The sequence below is a fragment of the Aotus nancymaae genome, unplaced genomic scaffold (assembly GCF_030222135.1).
Source record: "Aotus nancymaae isolate 86718 unplaced genomic scaffold, 86718_ANA_hifiasm-v0.15.2.pri h1tg000089l, whole genome shotgun sequence".
NCBI classification, from domain to species: domain Eukaryota; kingdom Metazoa; phylum Chordata; class Mammalia; order Primates; family Aotidae; genus Aotus; species Aotus nancymaae.
In genome coordinates, this window is record NW_026988504.1 from 26,564,707 (window position 1) to 26,585,948 (window position 21,242).

A 21,242-nucleotide genomic window follows, 5' to 3' on the forward strand; every position below is an offset into this window, starting at 1 on the left:
TCAACATTTATTTATTTATAGACGGAGTCTCACTCTGTTGCCCAGGCTGGAGTGCAATGGCTCGATCTCAGCTCATTGCAACCTCCACTTCTGGGGTTCAAGCGATTCTCCTGCCTCAGTCTCCTGAGCAGCTGGGACTACAGACATGCACCACCATGTCCAGCTAATTTTTCAATTTTTAGTAGAGACAAGGTTTCACCATGTTGGTCAGGATGGTCTCTATCTCTTGACCTTGTGATCTGCCCACCTCAGCCTCCTAAAGTGTTGGGATTACAGGTGTGAGCCACCAAGCCTGGCCTGGATTCCTATTTTTAAGAACCAGTTCACTGACTAATCTTATGGCAGATGTGGGGAAGGAGCCTGAGAGATGTGGTGATCTGCCAGTATTTGAGAACCACACAGGTATGAAACAGAGTAAACCTAGGCCCCTGACTCCAGCTCAGGGTCCCTCCATCCTCCCCTGGGTACCTCCCGCTCTGCAGACCCATCGGGCCTTCAGATTACTACACACCTAGAGCTTAGTACTCTAAAGGCCAAAAAACCAAAATCCAAGGCTGCCAACATTGCAGTGAAGTATAGTAACTGATACACAAAACGCTTTGGAGAACTTTTTATTGTTTAAAAATCATAATAGAAGCTTCAAAAAACATACAAGCCAAGACATCCCAGTTCTAGGCCCCTGCTCCCTAGAGGAGCACAGGGCTATCCTTCCCTCCTCCTCCCACACCACTAGCCAGGACCCTGCCCGGGGAGGTCACCTGCCCACCCTCCTGCCCACTATGCAATCAGTCACCGGCTGGGGAGGGGCCCTGAGGGAGACGGGGGTGGCTGGCTCCCAGCACCCCCACCCCCTGCACGAATGCAGCCTATGAGCTGTGTGTGTGGGAAAATGGGGACAGTGCCCTGGGCAGGGGACCCCCGAGGGGGAAAGAGCCTGTCCCCATTCACCTGACCCCTCCCCAGCCCCCCAGCTCAAGGGAAGCTGTCATCATCATCTTCTGCCATCTCCTTGGCAAACTCCAAGTCCTGCTGTTCTCGCTCACGCCGTTCCTGGGGAGAGAGGCAGGGTGAGGCCAAAGCTTCAGAGCAGCTCCCAGCCCTTCCAGACACTTCCCCACCTCCCCTTCTGTGTGGAAATTTGACCTTTCAGTCTCACCCGGAAAGCAGACAGCTTACCTCTGCAGACTCCAAGTCCTTGTTGTAGGATTTAGGAGGAAACCTCATGGCCTGGGGCACAGCAGAGAGAGGGGAGAGGTAAGGGAGTGAAGGAAGCAGGGGAGGCATTTGTGCAACCTGCACTCCCTGCGTCCCCTGTGAGCCAACACCTGGCAGGAAGCAGCAGGCCCTCTCCAGTTAGTCTAGTTGGGGGCTAGGCATCGAAGGAATTATTACAGTGCCCTGTGGGAAATACTGAAAAGAGAGGAATAAACGACCAACACTCTCGACTGGGCAGGGAGGAGGAAAAGGAGGAACACAGTGGGTGTGGAAATGGGGAGAGGCCAGGCCTGTACTCAGTGGGGCTGACTGCTGGCTGCTGGGGCAGGAGCAGGAGGGCAGGTGAGACGTTAGGGACCAGGTCACAAGGGGCCTTGCATATCACGTGAAGAAGGGCTTAGCTGGATTTTAAGCAAGGCAGCAATATCCCTAGTTTCCTGGGAGGAGACTGGAAGAAAAGATGGCAACCAAATAATAACAGCACCAAACTCAGTGCCTGAGGACGAGGGCTCACCCTTTCGTGGAGCTAGATACCAGCGCCATCTTTTCTTTTTTTTTGACAGAGTTTTGCTCTTGTTGTCTAAGCTGGAGTGCAATGGCATGATCTGGGCTCACTGTAACCTCCGCCTCCCGGGTTTAAGCGATTCTTCTGCTTCAGCCTCCAGAGTAGCTGGGATTATAAATGCATGTGCCACCACGCCCAGCTAATTTTTTGTATTTTTAGTAGAAACGGGGTTTCACCATGTTGGCCACGCTAGTCTCGAACTCTGGCCCTCAGGTGATCTAACTGCCTTGGCCTCCGAAAGTGCTGTGATTACAAGTGTGAGCCACATCCCTCCTACCCCTAGCCTAGTCCCATCTTTTTTACAATTTAGACTTTGTTAAGTGCCTCAATACAGGGACTTCATTTAATCTTACCAACCCTGTGAAGCAAGCAAGACAGGTAACACCTCCCTATCAGCTTCAGAGATGGAGAAATAGAGCTCTGAGAAGTTAAATGACCAAATTTGGAACCAAATGTAGAGCCCTGCCCTCTGAATCCCTGCTTGGTCCTCCGTGGTGACCAAATCCCTTAAACAGAACAGGAGAGGGCAACTAGCTGTGGAACTGTGGCCAAGTCCCCTCCCCATTCTGGGCCCCCTGTGCTGCAGCTCAGTGATTTTACAGCGACGGGCTGGGACCTGGGCCACAAACCAAGCCAGTCTTCTCTGAGGAATCCATGAATGTGGAGGGAGGGGCGTGCTGCTGCCAGGTGTGACTCTGCAGCCACGGGCTTCTCACCTTGACAGACATGTTGTGGATATCTAGGCAGAAGGAGATGCGCTGGTGGAAGGCCAGCTGCGGCTCTCGGGTGGAATAGATGTCAATCATCTCCTTGGATTGGACATAGCCCTTCTCATGATTGATGCTGGCCTCAATGACACCATCCCGGATGGCCTGCAGGCCCCCAAAGAGGAAAGAAAGCTCACCAGCACGCCCATCTCCTTCTTCTTTTTTTTTTTTTTTTTGAGACAGAGTCTCATTCTGTCACCCAGGCAGGAGAGTGCAGTGACGTGATCTCGGCTCACTGCAACCTCCGCCTCCAGGGTTCAAGCAATTCTCCTGCCTCAGCCTCCCGAGTAGCTGGGATTACAGGCACCTGCCACCATGCCTGGCTCATTTTTGTATTTTTAGTAGAGACAGGCTTTTGCGAAGTTGGCCAGGCTGGTCTCAAACTCCTGACCTCAGGTGATCCGCCCACCTCAGCCTCCCAAAGTGCTAGGATTACAGGCATGAGCCACTGCGCCTGGCCCAGCACACCCGTCTTCTAAGCCAGAGAACATCTTGTTCCATCCCATTCCTCTGCCCGCCTTGTATTCTCACACTCACAGGCACTATCATAAACTCAACATGTACACACACCTACACTCACACGCACATCCATTCTCCCTCTGGCAACTTGGCTTCACTGCAAATGACGGGCACTCCCTGAAAAGACTATGCCATTGCTTTACCTATTCCCCTCCTTGGCCAAACTCCTCCCACTCCTGCCTTCTGAAATTGGCAGGAAAGTGACAACCTGGTCACTGTGGTTCCTGAACCAGCCCCACCTTGGCAACAATGAACTCTGCATCTTCGGGGCTATCCAACTGCAGCTTCTGGGCGATGTCGGCCAAGGAGATTCGGGAATAGGAGAGGCTGATCATGCGCACACCTGGGAGAGGAAGGAGCGATGGGGTGGGCAGGGCAGGGTGGGCACAGATCCTTCACTTGCCCACAGATAGCCACTGGGTTTGTCCCAGCCTGGCTTCTGTCCTCCGACAGCCCCTCAGATCCTGATCCACACCTGTCTTAATCACGTTGTGCCGCAGCCGGATAATTAGGGTGTAGGTCCCATCTGCTTGAAACTTCTCCCCAAACTGATCCAGGACCTGGTTGAACTTGGCTAGGTTTCCTGTCCTGACAGCTGCAGGGAGAACAGGAGTGGACTGGATGATGCAAACTGGCATGGGCACGGGAAAGGCCCCAGTAAAAGGGGCCTAGCGGGCTCTGGGGTGGGGAAGCCAGCCTTACCTTGAGTCAGAAGGAAATAGGGCATGAGTGAACGCTTGAGGGAGGGCTGACGGAACTGCAGCCGGTCGGGGATCTCCCCCAGCAACAGCTCCACCACGATGAGAAGCTTGTGCACCTGGATAGAGTGACAGGGGACATAGTGGGCAGGGAGCCCCGTGGGCGGAAGAAGAAAATGAAATGTGGCCTAAATTCTGTCAGATACAGTGGGAAACAGGGAAAGGGAGCACTGTTTAGGCTCAGAGAGAGGAGGAGGGCATGGGATCCAAGCTCCGCCTTTGGTCACAGAGCCCTCAGCTGCCTTTCACCTGACCACCCTGTGCATACTCTGCTCTAAAATGACAGAGCTCTAAGGTCAGATGGGCAGGTGCTGTGGCTCAGCAATGGCAAGGGACCAGGCCTCATAGGCCTGGGGAATGGAATGGGTGTCAGCTAGATGCTCACTAGGGAGGCGGACTGTTACTGGAGGAGAGGAGGGGATCAGTGGGTACAATTCGTTATCTGGGTAGAGGCAGACGCGCCGGAAGGGGCCTGGCCTCAGTGAAGAGCAGAGTATACAGACATAGAAGGCTGGCTGGAAACCCAGCCTGTCTTCCTCCACAGGACTGAGGTATTTCCGAATGGTGCCAACTGTGGATCCAGCACCATGCAAGAACTATGGTGGAGGGACCGTAGTTATTTGCTAATCTTAGAGATGAGGAAGCCAAGGAGGCCTGCCGACTCAGGGTCTTACCAGCAAATGGGAGGTACAGAACACAAGGCAGCTAAATCGCGGGGCAGCAAGTGTCGGGGGAAGCAGGGGTTACAACAGGAGTGTGTGATCACACCCACGGCCAGGCGGACCCTTCACCCCTCCACAGGCACCCATGAGGCTGCCCTGTCCCTTGGAGTAACCCAAGTGTGAGGGGAAATCCCTGGAAATGGTATTAATGAAGTGCCTTAAGGATTCTGACAAAGTAGAAAAAGGAGGAGGGTCAAGGGTACAGAGCGAAAAAGAGGCAGAGAAGTATGGGTGCCTGGGGAGCTGTTAGGAAATGGACAGTTGGGACCACGGTCTGGGGACATGCCATTGCCATTCTGAATGCCAGGCTGAGCAGTTTGAAGCTGGCACGTAGAACACCTGGTGTCTAGCTAGTAAACACTGAGTGACTGGGTCCTTGGTTTCCTGATCTCTAAAACTAGCAAATAACAATAACAATACCCAGCCTGTCTGCCTCACGAGACCGTACGATACTCTGCGGCAGTGGGGAGCAATGGAAGCTTCCCAGGCAGGGGAAGGAGACAGCTGGAGCCCTGCTTAGTAAGGCAAGGGAGTGTAAGCTGGGCTGGTGGAGAGGAAGATGACCAGGCAGGAGTGTCCGGAAATGTTAGCAGCTGGAACCACGGCACCAGCAACACCAAGGAACAGGCACAGAAGACGTGCAGACAATTCAACAGATGACCCAGTGACAGGAACGGGGTAAGGGAGAGTCAGAGGATCCCATGGCCCTGATCTGGATTGGGAAGGGGGCCAGGAGGGGTCTGTTTGGGATACGCTGTATAGAGAGAGATAGGGGGTGGGAGGGAGAGCTGGATCTGTAGGCCTGATGTTCGCAAGAGGGGTCAGAGGCAGTGTTATAGGTTAAACTGTGTCCCCCTCAAATTCATGTTATAGACCTAAACCCCAGGACCTCAGAGTGGGACTGTATTTGGACACAGGGCCTTTAGAGGTAATTACGGTAAAATGAGGTCATATGGGTGGGCCCTAATCCTATATGACTATTGTCCTCCTATGACAAGAGTAGGACACAGACACGCACAGAGGGAAGACCATGTGAAAACACCAGGAGACGGCCATCTACAAGCAAATGAGAGAGGCCCTCAGAAGAAACCAATCGTGTCGACACTTGCTCTTGGACTTAGAGCCTCCAGAATTGTGATGAAATACATCTTGGTTGTTTAAGCCACCAAGTCTGTGGGACCTTGAGGTGGCAGCCCCAGCAGAGTAACGGAGTAGCAGTGTACCGGCTGAAGAGCATCATGCAGGTGACAGCTGAAGCTGGGAAAGCAAACAAGGATGCTCAAGGAGAGAATGAGGGCTTCACTATCGACAGAGAGGCTCTGAGTGCTCTGCTGAGGCCGGGTGGTGAGGAGGAGCAGAGAGAACGCTGGAGGGAAGGAGCTGGCCACTGTGCTGTTGGGGAGGGAGCTGAGGGGGACAGGAATGGCCGCTTGAGGAGAAGCAGCAGGGCTGGGGGCTTTCTGCCCAGAGACTGAAGCAAACAGGTGATGAGCCAAAGCCAGAAGAGAGGAAGGAATGGGATGGAAAACACAGGTAGCGAAGCTGGCATTAAGTAAAGACAGGGAGGGTAAGAATGGGTGGAGAGAGACATTTGAGTTTCCAGGAGACAAGGCAGCTTCAGGAACAAACGCCAGCCAGCCTCCAGCCCTGAAGGGATGAGCCGGCACCGCCCTCCTCAGCGCACTCTGTGCACCAGCAGCGCTGGCATCACCCAGGGCCCGTTAGGAACACAGACTCTCTGAATAGGAACCTACAGCTTCATCAGACCCCCAAGTGATTCCGTAAGCTGGGGTGGCGACAGGGGTGCAGCAGGGGTATGTGAGGGCAGAGGGCAGAGGGCTGGTTGCAGGCCTTCTCCCAAACATGTCTTCACTCCCGCCTTCTCTCTCCCCGGGCTCCCTCACCAACAGTGCCCTGGCCTCTCTTCCAGCTGTCTCTACACCTTCCTGCCACTGGGCTCCACCACAGGAAATGGAAAGCTTCCATGTCCATAGTAAAATCTCATTTAAAAATACTGCCTGAAAGCCCCTCCTGGGGTACATGATGCATTTTACATGTTAATTACTTGGATCTTTAGTGATTTTTAAAAGAAACTGTAGTGTGTCTTATTTATTGTAAGCAATCTAACATTTTGCTCATGCACCATGTGTCTGAAAAGCCTTTACTTTTTGTAAAAATCCTACCCATCTTTCAAAGGCCAGTTCAATTTTAACGTTTCTTTTTTCTTTTGAGATGGAGTCTTGCTCTGTTGCCAGGCTGGAATGCAGTGGCTCAATCTCAGCTCACTGCAACCTCCACTACCCAGGTTCAAGTGATTCTCTTGCCTTAGCCACCTGAGTAGCTGGGACTACAGGTGGGCGCTAACACACCCGGCTAATCTTTGTAATTTTAGTAGAGTGGGGGTTTCGCCATGTTGGCCAGGACGGTCTTCAACTCCTGACCTCAGGTGATCCACCCACCTCGGCCTCCCAAAGTGCGAGGATTACAGGCTTGAGCCACCGTGCCCGGCCTGGTCTCAATCTCTTGACCTCGTGATCCACCTGCCTCGGCCTCCCAAAGTGCTGGGATTAGCCACTGCGCCCGGCCACGTTTCTCTTTTTTTGAGACAGAATCTTGCTCTGTTGCCCAGGCTGCAGTGTAGTGGCACGATAATGGCTCACTGCAGTCTCGACCTCCTGGGCCCAAGTGATCCTCACACCTCAGCCTCCCAAGTAGCTGGGACTATAGGTGCATGCCATTACACCCAACTAGGTTTTTTATTTTTGCAGAGATGGTGTCTCCATATATTGCTCAGGTTGGTCTCAAGCAATTGTCTTGCCTTGGTCTCCCAAGTGTTGGGATTACAGGTGTGAGCCACTGTATCCAGCCAACTTTTTCTTTAAGACCCTTCGCTTTAATTATTTGATCAAAAACAAATCTGAATTACAGAAATAAATCTCCCACTGCACTGACCTAATCAATGTACATATTTCCCATTCCCTGTCAAGGCACTATGGAGGTAGACATTGTGTGAAGGTAAGAGCAAAGGTTTGAATTTGGGAAGACTGGGTCTACATCCTGGCTACTGGGCTCTGACTTCACATATACCCTTCAAGCTTTTTGAGTCAACATATTTTATCTATTTGAAATACTGTAATAAGAAATACCTCGCCAGGCATGGTGGCTCATGCCTGTAATCCCAGTACTTTGGGAGGCTGAAGAAGGCAGATCATGAGGTCAGGAGTTCAAGACCAGCCTGGCCAACATGGTGAAACCCTGTCTCTACTAAAAATACAAAAATCAGCTGGGTGTGGTAGCATGCATCTGCAATCCAAGTTACTCGGGAGGCTGAGGCAGGAGAATTGCTTGAACCCAGGAGGCGAAGGTTGCAGTGAACTGAAATCATGCCACTGCACTCCAGCCTGGGTGACAGAGCAAGACTCTGTCTCAAAAAAAAAAAAAAAAAAAAGGAAAGAGATATCAGCTGGGCACGATGGCTCAAGCCTGTAATCCCAGCACTTTGGGAGGCCAAGGCAGGCAGATCACCTGAGGGCAGGAGTTTGAGACCAGCCTGACCAACATGGTGAAACCCCATCTCTACTAAAAATACAAAATTAGCCAGACATGGTGGCACATGCCTGTAATCCCAGCTACTTGGGAGGCTTAGGCAGGAGAATCGCTTGAACCCGGGAGGTGGAGGTTACAGTGAGCCGAGATTGTGCCATTGCACTCCGGCCTGGGTGACAGAGCAAAACTCAGTCTCGAAAAAAAAAAAGAAAAATAGAAATACCATATATTGGCAGGATGCAGTGCTCACATCTGTAATCCCAGCACTTTGGGAGGCCCAGGTGGGTGGATCCCTTGAGCCCAGGAGCTGGAGATCAGCCTGGGCAACATGGCAAAACTCTGTCTCTACAAAAAATTAGCCAGGTGTGATGGTGCACGCCTGTAGTCTCAGCTACTTGGGAGGCTGAGATAGGAGAATCATCTAAGCCCTGAAAGTTGAGGCTGCAGTGAGCCATGATCACACCACTGCACTCCAGCCTGGGCACTGGAGTAAGATTCTGTCAAAAAAAAAAAAAAAAAGAAAAGAAAGTGAGAGAAAGAAATACCAACTGAGCATGGTGGCTCACGCCTGTAATGCCAGCACTTTGGGAGGGCAAGGTGGGTGGATCACCTAAGGTCAGAAGTTCGAGATCAGCCTGGCCAACATGGTGAAACGCCGTCTCTATTAAAAATACAAAAATGAGCCAGACATGGTGGTGGGCGCCTGTAATCCCAGCTACTTGGAAGGCTGAGGCAGGAGAATCCTTTGAACTCCAAAGGCAGAGGTTGCAGTGAGCCAAGATGGGACTACTGCACTCTAGCCTGGGCAACAGAGAAAGACTCCATCTTAAAAAAACCCACAAAAAAACAAAAAACAAAAATTAGTTGGGTGTGGTGGCAGGCACCTGCCCAGCTACTCAGGAGGCTGAGGCAGGAGAATTGCTTGAACTCAGGAGGTGGAGGTTGCAGGGAGCCAAGACTGCATCACTGCACTCCAGCCTGGGAGACTACATCTCAAAAAAGTGAAAGAAAGAAAGAAAGAGAGAGAGAGAAAGACCACTTATTATCCTCCCTTCCTTTCCTTTACAGTACCTAATACCAAACTGGATGCTTAAAAAAATACTTGGTGACTGCCAGCTCTTAAGTGGCTGAGCCAGTCAGCCTATGGAGCTATTCTGGGTTCCTAGGCCACAGACAATAGTTTCCAAATGTGAACATGAAGGACCAGGTAAGAACTCGGGGTTTTGAATCAACACAATCTAGGTCCATGCCTGGAATGACTGTCAGAAGTGCTGGGGAATCAGTAATAATCTAAACCCAGCTGCAAGGAGGACACTGAACATCAACTGCCAGAGGTGCAGGTAGTGTCTGCTTCTCGATACCCACAAACAGCTGTGAAGCAACCTTTTGCAGACATGGCGGTTCACACTTGCAATCCCAGCACTTAGGGAGACAGAGGCGAGAGGACTGCTTGAGCCCAGGAGTTCAAGACCAGCCTGAGCAACATAGTGAGACATAATCTCAATTAAAAAAAAAAGACGCAAAGGGATGATGGTGGCTATGGCTTACCGTCTGTTTGAAGCCGACAGCTGTGTGCTGAGGGGCCTTGCGAAGGGCATTGGTCATTGTTCTCCGGGCCTCTGAGTACTCCAGCTGGATGGCTTTGATTCGCCCTGGGAGTGGAGGAAAGCAGACTTGGTCAACAGAATGGGGTCATCCAACCCCCTGGGCAAGCCAGAGTGCCAAATGGTCCTCTTATGTACCACCCCTTGGAAGATTTGCACCAAGCAGGCCTGAGACATGTGATTTGTGGGTTGGGCCCCTCTGCTCACCTGTGTAGTAGAGGTACCTGGCCCACTCATTGTTGTTGGCCTGCTCAGGGAACACAGACTTGGACACCAGCTTCTCAGCCTGGTCGTACAAGCTGTAGTGTAGGTAATTCCGCAGCAGGAGGTTCAGCAGGGTAGCCTGACCGTCTGCATCATGCCGAAGCGTTGCTGTCCGGAGCCGAGCATGCAAGAAGCTTCAAGGAGGAAAGAAAAAATATGTCAAAGCCTTCAAATCACGACTCTTTGAACTGGCTCTGACCCTTCACTCTCTCTCAATTCCTTAAAAAAGTTGGCTGGGCGTGATGGCTCACACCTGTAATCCCAGCACTTTGGGAGGCCAAGGCGGGTGGATCGCGAGGTCAGGAGATGGAGACTATCCTGGCTAACATGGTGAAACCCCGTCTCTACTAAAAATACAAAAACTGGCTGGGTGTAGTGGCACGAGAATCACTTGAACCTAGGAGGCGGAGGTTACAGTGAGCTGAGATCGCGCCACTGTACTCCAGCCTGATGAGAGAGTGAGAGTCTGTCTCAAAAAAAAAAAAAAAAAGAAAAAGTTATACAAATTGCTTTTCTGGTTATTCGCTGAATATTTAACTATCGACTGCCTAAGGTGTGTAGCACTATTCCGGGTGGGCGAAAAGGACAAAATCCTGCCCTTAGGGAATGCAGTGGGGGAGACAACGAGCATGAGAAAGGACATCGTGCAGTGCGGCAGAAGGCAGGATGGCTGTGAAGTCAGGGGAACTGCAATGGGGATCGCAGGAGGTGAGAAAGATGAGCTGTGCTTTTAAATAGCTTGGCCAAGATCGAAACCATCCTGGCCGACACGGTGAAACCCCATCTCTACTAAAAATACAAAAAAAATTAGCCGGGCATGGTGGCGTGCGCCTGTAATCCCAGCTACTCGGGAGGCTGAGGCAGGAGAATCACTTGAACCCCAGGGGACAGAGGCTGCGGAGAGCCGAGATTGTGCCACTGCACTCCAGCCTGGCAACAGAGCAAGACTCCATATCAAAACAAACAAACAAAAAAAACACACCACATAAATAGCTTGGCCAAGGCAGGACTCACTGAGAAGGGATCTATTAAGTGAAGGCTTGAAGGAGGTGGGGAGAAGAGTGTTCTGGACAGAGGGGGCAGCCAGTGCAAAGGCTCTGAGGAAGAGCACGCTGGGCACACCGGGCAAGCCAGTGGAGCTGAGGAGCAAGAGGAGGTGACATCTAGAAGGTCAAAATGGAGCAGATCATATTGGGCCTGATGAGTTATTGTAAGGACTTTGCCTTTCCTTGAGGGAAATGGGAAGCCACTCCAGGTTTTAAGCAAAGAAGTAAAATGTTTTCTAGCCTGTTCCTCCACCCCTTACCCACCCTCAGTCCTACCTTGATGTGGGGTGAAGAGAAGAAGCTGAGGACAGCCCGGCAGTGACTGACTTCTTCATCTAGCATCAGGCTCTCTCCCACACCCCTCACGTGGCACAGGGCATGGGAACCATTGCCCCTCTTTCCTGCTTACATCTACCAGTTCATTGCCCTCTGCAGGTCCACAGCTGTGTGCCTGTGACTGACCAAGTCTCTGACCCCGAGGGCCCCAAGTGAGACCCTTGGTCGCCTGTACCTGCGCACCACATCCAGCTTGTCCAGGAACTCATAGACCCGGGCGTGATAATAGTAACATTTTGCGGCCACAAGGTCTAGGGCCCGGCGATTCTGAGTACTGATCTTTTGCATCAGGTCATCAGAGATCTTCTGTGCCTGGGGAAGCCAAAAGAGAATCAAGTGGTAGTTCCTCAAAAGGATAAACATGGAGTTATCATTTGAGCCAGCAATTCCCATCCTAGATATGCAGCCAAGAGAACTGGAAACTTATGTTCACATAAAAGCATGTACACGAATGTTCACAGAAGCATTATTCATAATAACCAAAAAGTAGAAATAACCCAAGTGCTCATCAGCTGATGAACAGATAAACAAAATGTAGCCTATCCACATGATGGAATATTACTCAGCCTTGAGAAGGAATGAAGTACTAACACACAGTATAACATGGATCAACCTTGAAAACATGATGCTTAGTGAAGAAAGCCAGAGACAAAGGACACATCGTGTGTAATTCAATTTACATGAAATGTCCAGAGTGAGCAAATCCTCAACAGAGACACAGGGCAGATCAGTAGCTGCTGGGGGCTGGGTAAGGGGAAATGAAAAGTGACTACTCACAGGTACGGTGTTCCTTTTTGGGGTGATGAAAATGTTCTGGAATTAGCGATGATGGATATACAACTTTGTGAATATATCAAAACCCACTAAACTGTACACTTTAAAGGGGTGAATTATACCTCAAAAACAAACAGCCAAGTACAGTGCCACGTGCCTCTCATGTAATCGCAGCTACATGAGAGGCTGAGGTGGAAGGACTACCTAAGCCCAGGAGTTCACGACCTGCTTGGGTAACATAGCAAGACCCCATCTCCCATAAAAACAAAACAGTAGGCAGGTGCAGTGGCTCATGCCTACAACCCTAGCACTTTGGGAGGCCGAGGCCGGGGGATCACTTGAGCCCAGGGGTTGGAGACCACCTTGGCAAGAAGGCGAAATCCTGTCTCTACCAAAAAATACAACAATTAGCTGGGTGTGGTGGCGCACACTGTAGTCCCAGCTACTTAAGAAGCTGAGGTGGAAGGATTGCTTAAGCTGGGGAGGTCAAGGCTGCAGTGAACTGTGATTACACCACTGCACTCCAGCATGGGCAACAAAGCGAGATCTCAAAAAAAACCCCCAACCAACCACCCACCCACCCACCAAAAACAGTGTGGTAAGGAAAGGAAAAAAAAAAACAGGAAATTAAGGAGTGGGACTTATTTCTTTAATGTGCTCCTGTGACAGTGGCCATGATGAACAAAGCAGCTGGCCCCAGCTGCGGGAGTGGAGGAAGTGCAGTACGCAAAATGGAGCTATTAGTCCATAATCACAGCCACCATTTACTAAAACATCATGAAAGCTTACCAGGTGCAGATCATCGTGCTAAGTATTTTCAAACAAATTATTTTATGTAATGCTAACCATCTTGTAAGGTAGGTACTATTTTCCCCATTTTACATATAGTGGGGAGAAATTTTTTTTTTCTTTTTGAGACAGAGTTTGGCTCTTGTTACCCAGGCTGGAGTGCAATGCTGCAATCTTGGCTCACCACAACCTCCGCCTTCCAGGTTCAAGTGATTCTCCTGTCTCAGCCTCCCAAGTAGCTGGGACTACAGGCATGTGCCACCACGACCAGCTAATTTTGTATTTTTAGTAGAGATTGGGTTTCTCCATGTTGGTCAGGCTGGTTTTGAACTCCTGACCTCAGGTGATCCACCTGTGTCGGTCTCCCAAAGTGTTGGGATTACAGGCATAAGCCACTGCGCCTGGCCAGCTGGGAGAAATTAATTTGCCTAGGGTACAGCTGGGATTGGAACCCAGGTCCTTCTGTCTCCAAATGCCCCTACTTTTCCCCAAAGAATGTAATATGCTGGTATCACCCACTGACCAGTACAGCACGACCACTGCAAGCCCTGTCCCACAGTGCCCAGAGTAGGAGTGGATTTTCCCCGGATGTGGGGTAATCACATGCCTCTATGGGGAAAGAGTGTGGGGAACAGTTCTTAAGAACCCAGGGATTATTTCAATTTCTTCACCAGGAACGATCTCCCTGCCAAACCCCTTGCATCACTTGGGGCTTGTGACCCGCTCTCACAGCATCCTGGATACCTCTTTGTAGCGCTTGCTGTTCATCATGAAGATGACCATGAGGAGCTGGAGATAGGCTTCCACTTCAGGCAGGAGGGGCGCTGATGCAGCTTTTCCTGTGCGCGGACGGAACTGTAAATCAGCCTCTGTGTCCATGGGCTAGGAGAGGACATGGAAAAGCTCAGTCAAATAAAGTAACCAAGAATTTATTAAGCATCCGCTATGTATTTTAACATACTTATCGAGTGCCTACTATGTGCCAAGATTTTGCTATGTGCTAGGGATAAAAAAATAAAGATGATAGTCTTTCCCAAAGAAATCAAGGAGGAGCTGGGTGTGGTGGCTCACGTTGGTAGTGTCAGCTACCTGGGAAGCTGAGACAGGAGACTGCTTGAGACCAGGAGTTTGAGACCACTCTGGGCAACACAGCGAGACCCCCATCTCTCAAAAAATAAAAAAAGAACCAGCCAAGCATGGTGGTATGCACCTGTGTTCCCAGCTACTTGGGAGGCTGAGGTGGGAGGCTGAGGCAGGAGGATCGCTTGATCCCAAGAGTTTGAGGCTGCACTGGGCAATAAGTGTGCCACTGTGCTTCAGCCTGGGTGACAGAGCAAGATCCCATCTCAAATAAACAAGTCAAGGAGGCTGGCAATATATTAATAAACACAATAAAGTGTTACAGGAGAATAATAAACTTCTTTACAGCACATAATGGGGACACAAAGGACAATGTAAGGAACATTCAAAGAGCCCAATCTAAGTAGAGAGATTAAAACACCACACCTGGAACAACTGCAAATGCTACCATACAGGGCTTCATGAAATAATTCTAGAGATGCAGTCAAGAATCACGAGACCAAAAAACTGTCTCTTGTGGGAACAAAGAAAATTTGGGGAAAGTCAACATATACACAAAACTTATTTTCATATTTTGTCATTGCCACTGGAAGAAATAATGTGTTACAGTCGCTCCCCAAAATAATCATGTTTCATGAGTCTGGAGATGTGAAGGTCAGAACACATGCCAGGTGGAGCTGGGGGGAAGAGTACCTTTTCCCCTTTAACAGACAAGAAACTCTTCACTGCCCTGCCTCCAGGGATTTTCTGAGTTTTCACATCCACTGAACTGACTGTAACTATACAGGATTTTAAGGAAATGCAAGTGCTGGAGGGTCAATGGAATTTGAGAAGGCTGAGACCTGGACCATGCCATGAATCATGAGGGAGATTTTACAGCTACAAAGGATAAAGAAAGGGCTCTCCTGGCATGGAGGCCACCACCACCACCAAACGGACTTCGTCTGCATTCACTACGTGCCAGGCACTGTTCTAGGAGCTTTACACTCCCCCCTCCCCAATCTTTTCATCACATTTAACAAATGAAGAAAATGAGGCAGCACAGCAAGATGAAGTCACTTGCTCAAGTCTCACAGTACTAACTGTCAAGAGTTTGGATACAAATTCAACTCTACCTCTAAAACCTGTGTTTTTTTGTTTTATGAGGTAGGAGGGTCACTCTGTCATCCAGGACAGAGTGCAGTGTGCACTCCTGGTTCACTGCCATCTCCACCTCCTGCATTCAAGCGATCCTCCCGCCTTGGCCTCCTGAGTAGCTGGGACTACAGGCAGGTGTCACCACGCTTGGCTACATTTTGTACTTTTTGCAGAGACAGAGTCTCGCCATGTCACCCAGGCTGGTCTTGAACTCCTGGGCTGGCAGATCATTCGAGTCCAGCCTCCCAGAGGGGCCAGGATTACAGACGTTAGCTACCGTGCCCGGCCCTGACACCTGTGCTCTTAACCACTGTTCTGTGTTTCCTCCATGGTGAAGCTTCAGAGGAAAGAGGCAGCAGCACCTTCTCTCTCCTAGGACAACAAAGAGGTCACCCAACTCAACCTCAACTGGAGTAGAGGGCACATGTTGCAGAGTAGTGGGAAATGAGTTTGGCTGGGAGGCTTCTGATCCCCTGACCTGGAATACTGACACTACAGGGCAGTGGACGGTTCCATTGTCACTGGGTAGATTAGTATTAAAATGGGCTGCTTTGGCTTCACTCTTCATGCTATGGCAGGTAATAAAATGGGGCTTCTGGGTAGAAAATGACGATATTTCTGGGGGTTTGAGGCCAGGCCTGCATCCTTCAGTTGGCCTGACTCACTCACCTCTTCCAGGAAGGGGAGCAAGAAGTCTCGAGTGGCATTATTTGAAGTGAAGAAGCCCTGCACAGCCTTATACAGAACATAGTGGTTGAGGCGGCGCGACGTGGAAGGCAGCATCCGCAGGGCCCGCAGCACGAATCTCGGCTCCTTGCCTGAAACAGCTTTTTCCAGCTGTTTCACATGCTCCTTGATGTCTGAAGAGGAGCAGAGAAGAAAACGATGTCACTGCGACTCCTAGTCCCCCACCACTCCAGGCAGGGGGTTCTAAGGAGCCTCTCACAAAGGGGCAAAATACAACTAATCACCTTTTCTGCCCTAATGGGGTACACAATATTTACAGATTCCACATATTGATTTTAAGACATAACCAGTTTGGGCAGCACAGTGAGACCCCATTTCTCAAAAAAGAAAAAAATACAGGAGGGACAGGGGATGGGGTAGAGGATGACAGAGGAAGAAAAGAAAAACCAAGAAACTAAAGAAACCTGGAGATTTATCAGATCTTAATGGAAAAGACTTTCTAAATGTAAATAATGTAAGAAATCACATAGGCACAAAAGATTAATAAGGTTGACTTCATTAAAAAAAACCCTTTTGGATAACTGTATACACAAAAGAAAAATATTTTCAACAAATGTGATCAAAGATTTATTTTTATTCTATAAAGAGCTTGCATAAATGGTTAAGAAATATAATGGTATAATGGTTATAATGCCACAATTTCAAAACAAAAATGGAGACGAACCAACATACTAGGAGGAAAAATCGCTTACAGACAAAAATTATATTTCATTAGTATTTGAGTAATTGCAAATGGAAACATTTTAAAACTACCAAATTAGTAACATTAAAAAGATTATAGGCTGGGTGTGGTGGCTCATGGCTGTAATCCCAGCACTCTGGGAGGCTGAGGCGGGCGAATTGCCTGAGGTCAGTAGTTCGAGACCAGCCTGGCCAGCACTGTGAAACCCAGCTCTCCTAAATATACAAAAATTAGCCAGGCGTGGTGGCGGGCGCCTGTAATCCCAGCTACTTGGGAAGCTGAGGCAAGAGAGTCACTCGAATTGGGGAGGCGGAGGTTCTAGTGAGCCAAGATTGTGCCACTGCACTTCAGCCTGGGCAACAGAGCAAGACTCCATTGTTAAAAAAAAAAAATTATAGAGTACAGTGAAAAGTACATTTCTCCTGATATAATGTAAATCAGTACAGTTTTTCTGGACAATAACTATCAAAAACCTTTAAAACACTCAGCCTTTTTAACTCAGGCATACAGATTCTGGGAATCTGTACTGAAGAAATAATTATAAAAGTAGATTTTTAAAGTTGGGCACAAAGATGATTGCTTCAGAGCTATTTATAATAGCCAAGAAACTAGAAACAGTTTAAATGCGGCTGGGCATGGTGGCTCACACCTGTAATCCAAGCACTTTGGAGGCCAAGGCAGGTGGATCACCTGAGGTCGGGAGTTCAAGACCAGCCTGACCAACATGGTGAAACCCCGTCTTTTTTTAAAAAAAAAAAAGTTTAAATGCAAAGCAATAAGGGAATGCAATCAATGATTAGTTCCTTAGGCACTTCTGTATATTCAGCGCTTTGCACAGAGTATCTAGGCCAATGATATAACCACGTGATAGGCACAGTTTTACACATTCTAATGTTCACAACAATCCAATAAAGTACCGTACTATTCCTCATATTCATACAGATGAGGGAACTAATACCAGAGCTTCTGCTCTAATTGGGTGTTCAATAAATATTTCTGGAATAAATTGAATGCTGATTATGTTTACAGATGTTAATGAAAACACATAAAATTCAAAACTTATATTTAGTTATGCCTTGATACAAACTGTGTGTAGCAAAGGCAGCTAGGATACTGGTATATAACTTGCTCTCAATTACAGGAGATCAGCTCAAAAATTCTTAAGAAAAAATGTTGACCATGTTTTTCCCCCCTGCTTTGAACTTCTCATACATTCCAAAATTTCTGCAATGACTATGAATTACTTTACAATAAGAAAATGAAGTGCCTGTAATAAACACTGCCCAGTAGGCAATGCTGAGTGGCACCTTTGACACTGGCTGTCACTACTGTAGGTAAAAGGATCTCTATTAGATATTGATCCTGTTGCTCAACTTTAGAGTAAAGAGTTGATGTAGTCAACACCATCACATCCTCAAAAGCACCACCCAGGAGGATAACTTTGCTTATCTCAATGTTTTTGAGCTAGTTTCTCATGTAATGTAATGAAAAGAAAACCTAGTAAGCAGTCTGGTCCCACTTGATCCAGAACCAGGAAAATGGCATCAGGATCACAGTGGGAAGCTCTCACTTGACCCACTTCAAATGTAGACAGGATGCTTTAAGTTGGAAAAGTAAAACATGAACTTGGAGGAACAAGAGGACTATAGATACTCGAAACAGAAACCTTGGAGAAAAAAAATAGGAGACACTGGTATATAGGAGTTCAGGTCAAAGGTGAGAATTACAAATCCAAACAAAGATGACACTCGAAAAATTTTAAGTGTGTGTGTATTTAAACCCTTTAGAAACAGAGCGGGAGTAGGGGCCTGAAGGGAGAAGGAGAGGGCAAGGGACACTTCAGTTAGAGAAATATCGCAAACAAGATACCAGGTCGAAATGGTTCATGCAGGGGAGTTTGTGAAAGGCAGCTAGGACAACAAAAATATTCTGCACAGTTTTAAAACTCAGGAGCCAATATTCTAGGTCATCCTGGACCTGTTTACACACATAGACACAAACACTGGTTTCTGGCGGGATCAATTAGTCATATACTGGGGGCGCTAAAATCAGTCGGGCGGGATGTAAGTGGAATAGGTCAGATGGGAGGGCTTAGAAAGGGGAGGACTTAGAAGAGAGAGTCCCCAGGCCCAGTGGGACCTAGATATAGGCGCAACCCCAGATATGGGGACGGACGGGATGTGAGGGGAGTGGTTCCCAGCCTTGGAGAGAAGATTCAGTCATTGGGCCTGGAGTCGGGAGTGTCAGGGCAGTGGGGGCAGGTATCTGGGGGTGATCCCAAGGAACTAGGGGTGGTGGAGGCTGCTCTGGCTTCCCAGCGAGAAGCTGAATCACAGGGGTAGCTGTCACCCGTGATCGTTGCACGTTCCCGGCCTGGGCTCCCGTACCCTCCAAGGTGACGGTGTCCAGCTCTCGCTGGGAGTGCTCAGTCGCTGCCGTCGCCGTCTTGCCGTCTGCCTCTCCCGATGACCCGCTACCCGTCGCCGCCTCCTCTTTCATCTCCACATCCTGGGGGGCCGGGGGCGGTGGTGGTTCTTGTTCCCCTCCGCCCGGCGGCGGTTTCGCCTTGTCCGCGCCGCGGCGCCGCGCCGAGCCCTCCTGCTTCATGGCACCCGGGTTCGCGGCCTAGTCCGGGGACCAAGGCCAGGGCCTCGCGTGAACCCTCGCACCGGGGACCAGGAACCGACCCGGGCCTGCACACGAGCGCGGGCTACCGTCGGGCCGCACGATGACGGAGCAGCTACAAACCCCTTCCCGGCGCTGGGCCTTCTGGGAAACGCCAGGCCCGCCAGGCCGATGGCCGAGTTAACAAAGGGAAAATAAATCAACAGCCGAGGTGCAGGATGGAGGCGGAGCTTCGGGGAAGGAGCGGGGAGGAGCCTGTATGTGTTCTTGGGGGCTTTCTTTCGAGCGCTTAAATGTGATGCTTTTATGTCCCTCACAGACTGCATTTCTGTCCGCGTCCACGAGAGGTCCCCTTGAGCTCCAATCTGGGTTACAAAGGACTTTAAGAACCCCTCAACCAGAGTGAAGTGGGTACAGCCTATCCGAGCGCGGGGCGAGATGACGTCACGAGTTGCCGGGCGGGTTTTGCGCCCAAGTTTGCTCGGTTTTCCGCGGTCGGGGGTCTCCTTCCAGATCCACGAAGTTTGTTTTCTAGGGCTGCCGCGTGCCTGCGGCGGGAGGGAGAGAAAGAAGGCTGCGAAAGAAGGACGTGAAGCTAGGGGCTGTTGGGCTTAAATAAACCGAACTGGAGAGTAGAAAGAACCCTATGGGATCCGGACTTCCTTGGTTAGATTTTAGTTGAGTGCTGAAAATAAGGCATACAATTTCTGCAGTCTGGGAGTACCGATAGGTGGGAGCGTGCAATTGCGTAGAATCACTCCAGTTTAATGAAATATGGGGGTCTACCCTATGTACGGCCCAGGACTAGCACATAGAGGGTGAAAAACAGCTCAAGAATGTAGTATACGGGGAGTCAGATGGTTAGATAACCAGACACTGTGCTCTGGGCTGCGGTGGATTGGGAGGGTTGAGGAAAGAGGGTGGGAGCTCCTACTGGCCGGCAGGCGCTTTAGGGAGCCCATTGAGAGGGCTTTTATACATCCAGACTGACATTGTGAAATGGGGAACAGAATAATGGTGTGCCTAAGGAGAGAATGATGGTTTACCCAGTGGTGTACCTAAGGGGAAGCAAATTGGACCAGAAATCCTACCCACTTATTTTTCAAAGGACTCGTCCACTGGTTCTACGGGGAAGGTGAAACCAGGTGGAAAATTCAGGTCCCAGTTTCTTAGAACACAAGACACAAACCCTCTGTCTTGAAACTTTTCCTTCTCCCATAAGTGGAAGTCCTGAGTTTTAGACCTTTGTCGGTCCCTACAAGACAATCTAGCCCTTGTAAGGACCCAGAAGGCAGGAAATATGTTTTGACCTCCTCCTCCTTTACATATATAAAGGATAGCCTACATATCTTTTGTATCTTTTTTTTTAAGACGGGGTTTCACCATGTTGGCCAGGCTGGTCTCGAACTCCTTACCTCAGGTGATCCACCTGCCTTGGCCTCCCAAAGTGCTGGGATTACAGGCGTGAGCCACCGCGCCCAGCCTCTTTTGTATCTTTCATAGGATTGCAGGATGTTCCTTGCATTAAACAGCCACTTGCTAACTGGAAAGATATGTGCTCTAGTTTGAAGGAACATGCCTTGACCAGTTCCTCCTCAACTGTCCTCTCACCCTCCAGGGCTGGAGGGGGATAGATAACAGGAGTTTTGAATCATCATTGGAATAAACTCATTAGAACCTCTTCTTCATAACACCATATCTGCACCTGAAGGTGGGTGAGAATGGTAAGGAAGAAAACAGATGAGTTATATTCATCCTTAACAATCAAAGGAGTTACTCTTCTGGATAGTTTGGGTGTTAGCTCACCTCTATTAAGTTTACATCACACAGAGAAAACAACCAAGTCAGCACATAACAAGCCGGTATATCCATGAGCAATAGAGTGAGGCTTTGGAAGGTGCCCAGGATCGGGGAGGATGGTGTCATAACACAAAGCTTCTGGCAGTTGGTCATGAATTCTTGGTGGATGAGGGAACTAGCCTGGGCAGGGGGCGGCTAAGACGCTGGGGGAGAGTCTGACTCCTGGGACCAAAATCCTTAGAGAAACTATTCCACTCATAAAACTT

General features: G+C 49.4%; 1 protein-coding gene across 1 annotated transcript; it reads right to left on the reverse strand.

Annotated features, from left to right (window-relative positions):
- Positions 1–595: 595 nt before the first annotated feature.
- On the reverse strand, positions 596–19,322 carry PSMD3 (proteasome 26S subunit, non-ATPase 3). Its single transcript, XM_012451988.3, has 12 exons — positions 18,939–19,322; positions 15,792–15,982; positions 13,650–13,787; positions 11,518–11,654; positions 9,904–10,094; positions 9,641–9,744; positions 3,769–3,883; positions 3,542–3,661; positions 3,306–3,409; positions 2,497–2,652; positions 1,177–1,227; positions 596–1,050 (listed from the first exon to the last, which is right to left on the reverse strand). The coding sequence occupies exons 1-12, from the start codon at positions 19,156–19,158 to the stop codon at positions 973–975; spliced, it is 1,605 nt and encodes a 534-aa protein (XP_012307411.1). The 5' UTR covers positions 19,159–19,322; the 3' UTR covers positions 596–972.
- Positions 19,323–21,242: the final 1,920 nt, after the last annotated feature.